We start from the raw sequence: 13,008 nt of genomic DNA, 5'->3' as shown, positions 1-13,008 counted from the left end.
GCAGTGCAGTTTTAATATAGCTCTTCTTGGAGATAGGGGCTGGTGACATAACCAGCCTGTTGCTAAATGTAAGGCCCTAGCTTCCTGTAAATGTCACTAATCACGGCTTCACCAGCACGGCTGAGATCTCTCCAGTGAACCGCCAGCGCTGTGGGCACAGTGACGCCACCATCGCCATAACAACCTGGCGACAGCACTGGGTCCCAGCATCCTGTGTAAAAGTCACAGTGACCCCGGATGGAGTGATTATCTTGCAGACAACTAGGTTGGACATTAGAGAAAATATGTCTATCTTGATAAAAAAAAACCTTACTCTGCACAGGGATCTTTCAAGTGCTGTTGTCAGCATTACATCATTGCCACACTCTATTACACAATGATAGTTTCATATGTACATCATAGTTCATCATCATGTGACCTCTGCCTTCATGCACTTGCACACGCTGCTCGCCAAAAACTGGGGAACACCTGACTTTTTAGAACACTAAGTTACCATTGTTGGATACAACCTATAATGCTTGTGCAAATATTTGAATAAATATCCAAAGTATAATTCCAATTATTCATTTAATCTATGACAGGGGTTGTGTTTTTGCAGGTGAGAATGCCATAGTGATTGTCGCAGGAGCAAACATGCTGCTGGGGGAAGAGGAGCTACAGCGGGTGGAGCCAGTCCTGGGGAGGGCAAAGGTGCTTGTCTGCCAACTGGAGGTCAACCCACACACCTCTCTACAGGCCCTGCAAATGGCCCAGCGGAACCACGGTTAGTACTCCACTGTGTATTTCTGTATATATGTTATATATTTTAAATTGTATGTCAAAACCTTAAAACAGAAATTTTAATATTTTAGTAACAAATAAATAATCAACTACAGTTTACATCAGTATTACGTTTCACTCTTTGATATTTGTGTTGTCCCGGAATGTTATTTTTCAAGGAGACAGTAGAGCAGTAGAACTATTTATGTTTACTGTGACTTGGTGATTACTAAGATTGTAATCTTAATCTGATGCTGGGATTATTATAATTAAAAACAGAATGGTTATCATTTGGTTTTATACCACAGGGTATCATTAAATCTAATATCTGTGCTGAGGTTTTATATTTTTTCTCTGACTTGTCTCAACTAGTTTTTCTGTTAACTCAGGTTTTGATGCTCAAGCTGTGATTAAACTTTGTTTGCATTCACATTGAAGCATGAATGATACACTGAACAGTTGCATGAAACATGGTGAAAAGTTGTGAGGCTTATTTGTCAAAGATGGGAAAGCGAAATCAAGTAGGTCTAGTAGTGTTTTACTTTTTTAGTGTTTTAGCATAATTCCTTCCACAGTCCAAAAACACACGTTGGTAGGTGGATTGGCGACTCAAATGTGTCCGTAGGTGTGAGTGTGTGTGTTGCCCTGTGAAGGATTGGTGCCCCCTCCAGGGTGTATTCCCACCTTGTGCCCAATGATTCCAGGTAGGCTCCGGACCCACCGCGACCCTGAACTGGATAAGGGTTACAGATAATGAGTGAATGAATAAATGAATGATATAGGAATTGTGGGCCAGTGCTGATAGCAAATATTTTTAATGGACCCATTGGCAGATGTGAACACCGAGGCGCAAGGCAGGAGCACGCTCTGGATACGGTGCCAGTGCACTGTAGACCCATCACTAAGGCAGTCACTCACACCTGTGGACAGGTTCACATAGCCAATCATCCTACAGGCATGTTTTTTAGGATTGTGAAAAGAATCAGAAGCACCTAAAGGACAACCATTATAGAGATAGATATTTATGTTGTGTGATTAATATTAGGGCGGCACGGTGGCACAGCAGGTAGTGTCGCAGTCACACAGCTCCAGGGTCCTGGAGGCTGTGGGTTCAAGTCCCGCTCCGGGTGACTGTCTGTGAGGAGTTGGTGTGTTCTCCCTGTGTCTGTGTGGGTTTCCTCCGGGTGACTGTCTGTGAGGAGTTTGTTGTGTTCTCCCTGTGTACGCGTGGGTTTCCTCCAGTGACTGTCTGTGATGAGTTTGTTGTGTTCTCCCTGTGTACGCGTGGGTTTCCTCCGGGTGCTCCGGTTTTCTCCCACGGTCCAAAAACACACGTTGGTAGGTGGTGGATTGGTGACTCATAGGTGTGAGTGTGTGAATTTGTTTCATTCTGTGAAGGACTGAACTGTGTCCCAGTGATTCCAGGTAGTCTCCAGACCCACCGTAACCCTGAACTTGATAAGCGGATAGAGATAATGAATGAATGATTAATTTTTTTTTCTTGTGATTGAATCTGACTTTAAGGTTAATATGTTGCTTTTATCTGAAATAACAAACAAATGTGACCTGAAATGAACCATGTGGTCCATATCTGGCAAGAGATTGACATTCCATAAGCCCAAACTTAATCTCCCTTGGAGGAGACTAGATGTGCAGTGTATGTTGTCATCCTGATGTTGTAAAATGGTCTACCAACACAAGACAAACATATTAAGGGTTAAAGTTCTGAGTTTTCTGGTGTTTCTACCTGTTTCTCTCCTATCTCTAAACACAGCAGGTCTTTGGAGTTTGACTCATTTCTGTGAATTCCCTGCTGTCTCAGCTTGTGTTATTTGTTTTGTTTGGTTTTGTTTAGAAGCAAAAATGATTAAGATCTGCTTGATCTAAATCCCATGGTGGAAATTCCTGCTGCTTGTGTAGTACAAACATCATTAACATCATTATCTAATCAGGTCCCTATGGATCAGAAAACGCCCTCATCTTTTTATTTGGAGACGCACCACAATGTGCCGTGACTCGTCCACAGATGGGCACCACAGATGGTCACCCACATCCTCTCAACCCGCCCCCCCACCTCCATCCCCCTGCCATCACACCCCAATGCTCATCACCTCAGTACTGTCCAGGAACATGCCAGTGGCAGAATTAGCAGACCATATCAACTAGTGAGAATTGGGCCATTAGCCCAGATTATGTGAATATCACTTGGGATGGATTCGTCAGGCAGTGACGTGTGTGAATAGCACTTAGCCATGGCTCAAGGCTTGGATTACGCACATGCCACCTCCACAGGCTTACCGGGGGAAAATTGGACTTTGTTCTGTCTGCACATTTCCCATTAATTCACAAGTGCGCTGTGTGGTTACACGATTTCGATTCCTTCAGAAAGCGCTGTTATGGGGGTAACATATAATTTCACAGGTCTCTAAGTAGCAAGATGTAGGATCCAGCATTCACTTCAGCAGATGATTTTGCATTGTTTTTTTTTTCCTCTCATACATCTCAGATGTAATTAGAGCCACTTGAACGCTCTCTGAATAGTCAAGCTTCACTAGCTCATCCATAAAAGTATAAGAGTGCTTTTTTCCTTGTCCTCAACATATGCCACATATTGACCTTTTCTTTATAGGTCTCAGTTTGTCTCAGTGGCATTTTGTTAATGTCTTCATTTCCAGTGACTAAATCAATGTACGTGATGACTGAGAGGGAGAAAGATGCAGCTTTTTCCATGAAATACATTATGAAGTTTGAGTGAAGGGGGTAGTGGGGTATTAGTAGTCTAAACTACCGGAGGTATTGCAGCAGGGCTGAAATTGATCAAGGTTCAGAGTGGAGCATGACCAACTGTAAGCATTTTCCCTCTCAGACATTACTCAGTCTCCGTGGTTACCTCCCCCCCCCCAACACTCCCCCAATGCACGTCAAAAACCAGATGTGTGTAATAACACCTGCAGTATCAGAGGAAAGATATGAGAGTTCCTTTCTGTTCTCTGTGATAGCTTGAGCAACATAAAGGAAGAGTGAAACTGTAGGATACATGTTTTTATCACCAGCTCTTTGATTTTTGGTCCTTTGACCAACGCAAAATGTTAAAGCAACGATGATGCACTACACTCGCTTATGACATTAGTGAGGAATGCAGTAGAGAGCTAATGAGAATTGATGAAAGGATGAGCAGTAACATGACACATGCACTCAGAGACAAACAAAAAGATTTTAAGAGGGCTGATGATAATGGGGATTGGACTGTATCATCACTGTCTCCCAAATGGTAACTCTTCAGCAGGAAACAAAAAATTATAAAATGTGCACAAATGTAATGGGATGTGCAGGTAGTTCTTTTGCATTTATAATCCTGATAATCCAAATATTCTTAATATATTTAATCATGTTTCAGAGGTAGGGAAATATTGCCTGAGGTTGGAATCAAACCCAACTTCCTGAGAAAAAAAGAAAAACAAGCAAAAAAAAAATTAAATCTGTTAAGATGCATATTCACGATCAACTCTTATAAACAGATAAAAACTTTGTTCAGGTTTCAGAAGTCAAAAGTCCTGCAGCAAAAGGGGAAGGTGATGATGTTTTAGATGCCGCAGTTTCTCATGTGGTTTACCAAGCGCTTTGTGGAGGGACAGGGAAGTGATAACTTGTCACTTACATCATAGCGAAACTACCGGTCTCTAAGGAATAGAGAAAAGCAGAGATCAAGTGAAATTAGTACAGGGGGCTAACACCAAGTTTCACACTGAGTAGCGTGTGACGTTCAAGCAATGCGTCATAATGGTCTGAGCGGTTGTTTCCTCCCAGATCAAACCTATGTTGTGGCAGTGGCACATAAATAGCACACAAGTCTCTTCTGAAAATGAAAAAAAGCAGTTTGTACTTGTCTTTCATTGACCATAAACTACATTTTCATACACTCTACTTTCACTGTCCTTTTTGTATTGTCCACAGTCAAGACCATATTCAACCCTGCCCCTGCCATTCCAGATCTACATGAAGATTTCTACAAAGCTTCTGACATATTCTGCTGCAATGAGTCTGAGGTGAAGGCACGGGGCTGACACATACAAACACATACAAACTGTACATAGCTGGACAAAGGCGTAGTGGTAAAAACAGCAGTAGTAAATATGGTGTTCAGGGATTTCCTAATAGCAGGTAGCATTAGCTTAGCTTGTTACAGATTAAAGCATGCCCATTAGCAGACAAATATTTTGTCTTTTTTCGTTAGAGAAGAGCTTTGCAACAACGCTTCTTTGTTTCACTGAACCCTTTCTATTAAAGATAAGCATATAGTGATGTGATGCAGCAAGCAGAGACTTAAACGATTACCCTCACGGTTTTGAATCAATGGAGGTCATTGTGTTGAAACATGCAAAAGTATAACCACATAATTGTGCTACCTGGTCGTGACCTGTAACAAAACAGGAGGCTGAAGGTTTCTTGTCGGCTAAGTGGGAAATACTGGGTGGTTGGGGGGGGTTGGTTTCTCCCACTTACGGTAACTGGTGTTTATGGAACCACCCTCTCTCACACCTTTTGGCTGTGCAAGATGACAGATGAGGGCTTGGATTGATGGGAAACAGTTAAAGGAAAGAAAAAAATAATGGCTCAGCTAAGGAAGGCAGATGCGTGGCCGGTGAGTCACTTTGGCCCCGGGGCAGAAGGGGGCTGCTATGACTGGGAGCAGAACCAGAGAGCTCCGTTAGGGCCACTTTGATGTGGCAGGCAGGCTGGAGAGGGGGAAAATGTACAGGTGGGACATGAAAGTGAGAGCTCCACTGTACACATCACTCTTAGTCTTCCAAATGTTCAATGACAAATCTCTCTTTCATCCACTGACACTAGTTGCATCAGTAAGAGATGAATAATCAGGAGGCAGAAAGATCACTCTACAAAAAGATGAGTAATTTCAGTGACATTCTGTTCTGGAACGAAGCCAGAGAAAAGTATAAGGGCGATATCTAAAATGCACAAAAAAGAAAGGGTTACTCTTTGCTCAGGCTTCAGGATGTCTGATGCATATCTCCTCTGGTTTTTAATGGTATCGTGTCCTCTCCAGGTGTTTGTCTGTGTGGTCTGAGACAGCATTAGCGCTGAAAGCATTGCTCTTTGTAATGTCACGCTCTGATCAGGGTCCTTTACCATGAAATGCTGATGATCCTCTGTCTGTTTAACATAAGACATGACTCATTTGTGGTATGTATTATATCTTTACAGTACACTTCTTATGATCATAGGTTATCTTTTTCTTGTTCTTTTAAAGATAAAAGGAGAAGCTTAGTGGGAGACCACCAAGAAATGATTTGGGGGAGTACTGGTGTCCTTTTGGTGGGACCAGCAAGTGTGGTCTATGTGGATCTCTATTTTCTAAGGTCACACCTTACAAAGAATACCTGGACATTTCCTCAAATAGAGTCTGGGTGGAAGGTGGTAGGTGGATTGGCGACTCAGAAAGTGTCCGTAGGTGTGAGTAAATGTGTATATGTGTTTGTCGCCCTGTGAAGGACTGGCGCCCCCTCCAGGGTGTATTCCCACCTTGCGCCCAATGATTCCAGGTAGGCTCTAGACCCACCGTGACCCTGAACTGGATAAGCAGTTACAGACAATGAATGAATGAATGAATTAGTTTGGGTATAACCCCAAAGTCTGGGCTAAGTTTGTCCCTGTGCTCTTCTGGCCTCTGCATCTTCAAATATATCAGCTCCATCATTCTTTCTTGCCTCCTCTTTATCTAAAGTGCTTTGGGTATTTCAACATATATGAACGTACCTGTCGTATTTACAGTAGTTGGTAATTAATTGGGTGGTCATTGCTCAGCCCTTTTTTTGTGTATTGTATAATATTGTATGTATACACAATATTCTTTTTCACAGTAGTTTAGTCATAAAGTACCATGCCCTTTACTCATATGTAGAGTAACATACCCTCCATGTAGAATGGATATTATTCTGTCCTTATCACAAGTATTTTGATTCGTGGTGCATCCATTTCTTTGCTGGCATAACAGATCTGGACAGGTAGCGCTCACTCCAAGTTATACGGAGGCATACACCTCCCCTCATGGAATTGGTGATGAATAAATTGGGAAGAATATTGCGTTAAAAAAAACCCATACAGGAAATGCTTCATTAAATCTTGCAGTCACACATTGCAGGTAATTTCTCTGCCATTTTCTCCAGTGATTAGTCTAACTACTGCATGGAGTGGTTCATTCAGGGACTTACAAGAATTTTGATCTCTTGTGACATGTATTTAACAGAAAATAAATCATAATAAATATTATTTAGTGCTAGAAACATAGCTAAAGCGGCTGTAGTAATAAAGTCATTTTCCTGGCTGAACCGACAGCGTGTCTGTGTCCTGTAGGCTGAGCTGCTGACGGGACGTCCTGTAACATCAGTGGAGGATGCAGGAAGCGTAGGCCTGGAGCTGCTGAAAAAAGGTTGTGCTTCAGTTGTCCTAACCCTGGGCCCTCAGGGCTGTGTGGTGCTGCAGTCCGCAGACAAGACACCCAAACACATCCCAACCACCAAGGTCTCCAGCGTGGATACTACGGTAAGTCTCTGACGCAATTTAGATCTGTGGCCAACCCACAGTCCTGGATCTAAACACTCTCTGTCTAAACAGCCCTGGTCAGCACCACCAGCTCAGTGCCTGTTCCTTTAAATGAGAATAAGCCACAGCTCAGTTCAAGGCGAATGTACGAGCAGTTGTTTGTTTTGCACTGTTTTGTGCTCTCACATTAACATGAAACCAGTGCTGTGGCTGGGGATACTCAGATGAAGTCTATGCACTCTTTGTAACAAACGTTGGTTTATCACGTTTTCAGACTTACTCAGCCCACAAAACACTGACTTGGTGGTCTTGTTTCACAGTTTGTGGGTTGAAAGGCACTCCATATCTTCAAATTAATCTGCAAATGACCCATCTGTGACAGTGAACACACAAACTCACTCTAGTGAGTAAGTCTTCTCACACACTAGGGCAGTGAACACACACACGACCGAAGCAGGGGGCTGCCTGAGGTGCCTTGCTCCAGGGCGCTTTAGCCGTGTATGAATCTTCTCTTGCCGGTCCTGGGTAACCCTCTGACCTCAAGGCCACGGCTGCTCCTATAGCTTATGAACCAGCAGTCTGTTATGTTTGCTTCTACCTAGCAATAGAACAGATAATGAGGTGAGCAGATGCTGTAGTGTTTTTTATATTTTATGTTTTATGTTACAGATACAGAAGTGACATTAAATTGAATGTTTGAGTATTCCTTTATGTTGCAAATAATATATTAATGTTGGTAGAATTGTGTAGGCTTTGTTAAATTACCGTATAACAATCATACTCTGTCCAGAAAGATCATCTTTCGTTATGTTGGATAATATACACTTGCATATGACATCTGTTCATAATTTTAATACAGCTGAAGATGATGTGTCAGAACATGCTGAATTAATCATGAATTAATGAATGAGAAATATCATTGAGAGCGCCTGCTGAGTGCTTACTGCCTTCAGTAAACCTCATCAGTCTTGAGAAATATTTATTTCCAAGATGAATTACCCTCAGGAGCTACGCTTCTCTTTGTCAGTAAGTGACGTTCAGTATGAGTCACTCAGTTTGAATTTAGTGTATTTTGCATCACTGGCCTTACTCTTCAGACATTCCACATACTTTATGTCTTCAAATGGATCTTTCTTAGTGCAGAAAGAGTCTGGTGTATTGGGCATTCTTCAGACAATTAAACTTAAAACCCTGAATTATTTAACTACATTTCACAGGAAAGTGTCTTAAAATTGGACTGGGTTTGAACTTAGACAACGAGAAGCTTCACAAATCTGATTACAAAAGAAACACAAGCTTAATTTTGTTCGCGGTTCCTCTGGTTCCCCTGCTGATGGCTATCTATAAAAGAGATGAGTCATTTCACAATGTGCTTTGGTGTGTTTGGCGTCATTACATTTCACATTTCCTGTTCTTATGTCGGGTTGTGGATTTATAGAAAGACAGGTAGTGTACTGTGGAACAAGAAGAGCCATATTGTTTCTCAATTACAATTGTCTTCTAACTGAGAGAGGTGTGGTCTTTTTAGTTTTCTGGGAAAATAGAAAAAAAGGTATTGGAAGCTGTTTTGTTTGATGAGGATCCATAATCTGACAAAGTGTGCTAAAGTAGTGTTTTTTTTACCTCATAAAACTGTCTTTTAACTCACTCACTTTGTCACTCAGTCCCTCATTCACTGAAACTCATACTCAACAGTTAGGAATTGCACCCCAAGGGTGCATTTCTCACATATTTACTCACATTTATTGGGAATGCAGTTCAGTGATTAAGCTCGGTGATACTTTGTGTCTTTGTTTAACATGCTGTTGTGGTTATTGGGTCATTAATGTATGAGAGCCTTTACAGTGAATATATGTATATCAGAATAATAACATTCGTAAAGGCAATTCAGTTTTAAAAAATAATTACATTTAATATCTCTTAATGAGCATAGAATAGGTGAAGAATGTACAAGTCCTGTTCAACTTGAGCTGAAAAAAATGTAGGCTTACTCTACTCCCTAATAAAAGGACACTGAAGAAGAGTTTACCCAACAGCAGTTAATTAACTCAGCTGGTTTATTTGCAACAATAAGATTAACATCAGTTTTCCAAATCCTTATTACAATGTGTCTTTTCTATGAGCAGCAGTTAACTTCACAGCAGTGCACGATTTAGATATAATAAAATCTATCAATAGGGTACAAGCTATAACCTACACCAGAGGGAGGTGGGCCAGTAGGGGTTGGGGATTGAGTATTTTATCCAGCCCATTTTAACCTTACATTTATTTATTTTGTCATTTTTATGTGGTCATGTTATTAAATATATTTACATATTTATATGTTGGCCGGCACGGTGGCGCAGCAGGTAGGTGTCGCTGTCACACAGCTCCAGGGACCTGGAGGTTGTGGGTTCAAGTGCCGCTCCGGGTGACTGTCTGTGAGGAGTGTGGTGTGTTTTCCCTGTGTCTGCGTGGGTTTCCTCCGGGTGACTGTCTGTGAGGAGTGTGGTGTGATCTCCCTGTGTCTGTGTGGGTTTCCTCCGGGTGACTGTCTGTGAGGAGTGTGGTGTGTTTTCCCTGTGTCTGCGTGGGTTTCCTCCGGGTGACTGTCTGTGAGGAGTGTGGTGTGTTTTCCCTGTGTCTGCGTGGGCTTCCTCCGGGTGACTGTCTGTGAGGAGTGTGGTGTGTTCTCCCTGTGTCTGCATGGGTTTCCTCCGGGTGACTGTCTGTGAGGAGTGTGGTGTGTTCTCCCTGTGTCTGCGTGGAATTCCTCCGGGTGCTCCGGTTTCCTTCCACAGTCCATAAACACACGTTGGTAGGTGGACTGGCGACTCAAAAAAAAAAAGTGTCCGTAGGTGTGAGTGAATGTGGGAGTGTGTGTGTTGCCCTGTGAAGGACTGGCGCCCCCTCCAGGGTGTATTCCCGCCTTGGGCCCAATGATTCCATGTAGACTCTGGACCCACCGCGACCTTGAACTGGATAAGGGTTACAGATAATGGATGGATATTTATATGTTGATCGTCCCTTCCAGCTTCAAGTGGCCACTTTCCCCAACTATTAAGCCATTTTTATAGTTAATCTCATAATCTCCACGTTATTTCTTAGATATGTAAGGAGCTGTAAGGAGTGGCTGATGTAGAGGTAAAGCCGCTTTTATCTACACACTGCTATTCAAATTCTTGTACAAAAACACACAGGTAAGTATTTTAAAAAATGATCATAAAATCACAGTAAGTTCACAATAAGAATTAATGACTAGCTTCAATTCCCTGTTAAAGTGTGGCACAAACAATAAAGAACTGTTATCAGCTGATGTGAGATGCAGTAACTCTGTACACCACACTGTAACTGACATAACAGGTCAGAAACAAATTAGAAACCTGTAAGTTTGTGTTTTACACTGACACATCATTTCAGCTGAACTAATTCATTGTTAATGGGCTATATACAAGTTACAGGTACAGTTTCTGAATAACGGCTTAGTAACAAATAGGAATCTGACATTTAACTGATAGATAAAACACCTTGTTACAGTCATATTGCCACATTTTTGCCGCCTTATTATTGATCTGTATCATAAAGTGCTACAGGCAGATCAGTCTAGTTATGATATCAGCAGCAAAAACATTAGGGAAATCTGATGACTATGAATTACAAACACTCATTTTATTCCAGTGGTAGTAAATGAAGTTCCACTGCTAAAAGCAAAATGCATATCACTGCTATACAATGAAATATATGTAGCTCCCAAAATAGTAACATTACAGGAGAAGGGAAAAAACCCTCTTAAATTTCAAAGGAAATCAATGTAAAAAGGTTTTATTCCATGTAAATTTAGAGCATTTCTATTGGTCCATTCATCTTGAAATTGCTGTTTTTAATTAGACAGCCATGATATGTACTGAATGATAACGTTTAAGTGCTGTCTATTGTTAGGAAGCAGTTTGTAAGAAACATCCTGTAAATGTGCTGCACTGCTATTTTTATTAACATTACCATATGAACTGTTAGGACCCTTATGTCTTCTTCCTCCACAAATCACAGAAGGAGCAACAGCAGATTCACAACTTTTTATTTAACAAACACTGATGAGTGTGAAAGGCACATCTTTTGTGCGCGCCTAAGGGAATGTCTCTGGAAATCACCAGCACAGAAGTTGAGATTGATTAACCTACCCAGACATAAGTAAGATTATAATAGTGGGTATAAAGGCAAATTTATTAAATAATAAATCAATGACAACCCTTTTAATAGTACACTGTTAAAAAATTTCTTGCAAATTTTACAGTAAAATACTGGCAGCAGTATATTACAGGCATTTACCATATTTTTACAGGAACACTACTGTATTTCAAATTTACAGCATATTACTGTAATTGAATAATAAAATAATTTACTGTAAATACTGCGATTTACAGTAAAATACTGGCAGCAGAGTTCCCAGGCATTTACCGTATTTTTACAGGAACACTACTGTATTTTAAATTTACAGCATATTAATGTAATTGAGTATTACAATAAAATACTGCAGCAGACCTGCTGTAAATTTACAGCAATTTTTACAGTGTATTTATTAGAGACTTTTTGTAAAGAAGGACATTACTGCTTACTGAATGAAGGACAATAACTTGAAGTTCCACATAAATAGCATTGTTCAGAATAACGAACTGTTGCTTAAAATTATTCACCATCTACTTAAATGCTTCTAACTAGATTCCCGTTGGGTCCAGGCTGGACCGAATTCTCTCATTGGACCCGTCAGTAAGGACAGTAGCTGAAGCGTATGTTGTTATTCCGCTGGTCTGTATCCATAACAGTGCAATGTAAACTTTAAAACAGCGGGTGCTGAATGAGGCGCAAATGAATGTCATTATCCTTTGATTGTTGACCACAGTTCTTTCCCCTAACAGCAATAATCTGCAGCTTTTCTCCTAAATTTCACCCTTGTTTCACACAGACACAAATAAACATCTGCGCATTTACCCTTTAATAGTTCTCTATCTCTGTCATCTGCATAAACATTCAAATGCGAATACTCTACCATCCAAACACCCAAACAGTGTATGAACCACAGTCACTTTGGGGGTAAACCGCGCCCCCCCCCACACTCCCCACCCTCCCCAACACGGGTGACTCAACCTTCAACATTGCTTCAGCCGCAGCCGGCTGCCTGGCTGGTTTCCACAGCACTGTGGGCCTGCTCCCGCACACTTTCATGACCCATAAATCCTGAGTTGTTTAAGTCTTTTGGATGCCCTGATCCCTCTTCCAGTAAGCCCTGTTTTCCCCCAGCTGTTAAAAAAACATGAGTGGGTGAATGCCAGATTTTATCGGAGCAGTGAGGCAAGACCAAAGCATGCTTCTATCTGTTTATATTTAAAGCTGTGTGCACGTTATATATAAGAAATCTGTTCTATTTTTCCATTTCCACTTTAGATAATCTACTGAACGATGAGGCAAGTGCAGCTACCGTCAGTATTCAGCAGCATCGAACGTGTTTTGTTTCTGCTTAAAAGAGAGCACTCCATGTGATGCGGGGTGGTGTTAAAATACAGTAGGTTAAAGTTTAGCCGAGGCGACTGTAGACTGATTCACATTACACACTGTTATTATTTACAACTCAGCCTCGGTCCTGCTTTTTTCTGCAGTCACTGAAAGAATGCTGTGTGCTCCAATTTGAGTGATTCTTCACCGATGAGCATCCCT

General features: G+C 41.4%; 1 protein-coding gene across 2 annotated transcripts in view; it reads left to right on the top strand.

Moving 5' to 3' along the window:
- rbks (ribokinase) overlaps nucleotides 1-13,008 on the top strand; it is a 37,092-nt gene that overhangs the window by 16,755 nt on the left and 7,329 nt on the right. For both annotated transcript variants that reach the window (XM_066675196.1, XM_066675187.1), the window contains exons 6-8: nucleotides 599-763; nucleotides 4,714-4,805; nucleotides 7,132-7,320. In XM_066675196.1, coding sequence (XP_066531293.1) covers nucleotides 599-763; nucleotides 4,714-4,805; nucleotides 7,132-7,320 — 446 coding nt within the window. The remainder of the gene's footprint in view (nucleotides 1-598; nucleotides 764-4,713; nucleotides 4,806-7,131; nucleotides 7,321-13,008) is intronic.

The sequence above is a fragment of the Hoplias malabaricus genome, chromosome 1 (genome assembly GCF_029633855.1).
Source record: "Hoplias malabaricus isolate fHopMal1 chromosome 1, fHopMal1.hap1, whole genome shotgun sequence".
NCBI classification, from domain to species: domain Eukaryota; kingdom Metazoa; phylum Chordata; class Actinopteri; order Characiformes; family Erythrinidae; genus Hoplias; species Hoplias malabaricus.
This window is presented reverse-complemented; position numbering and strand designations above follow the sequence as displayed.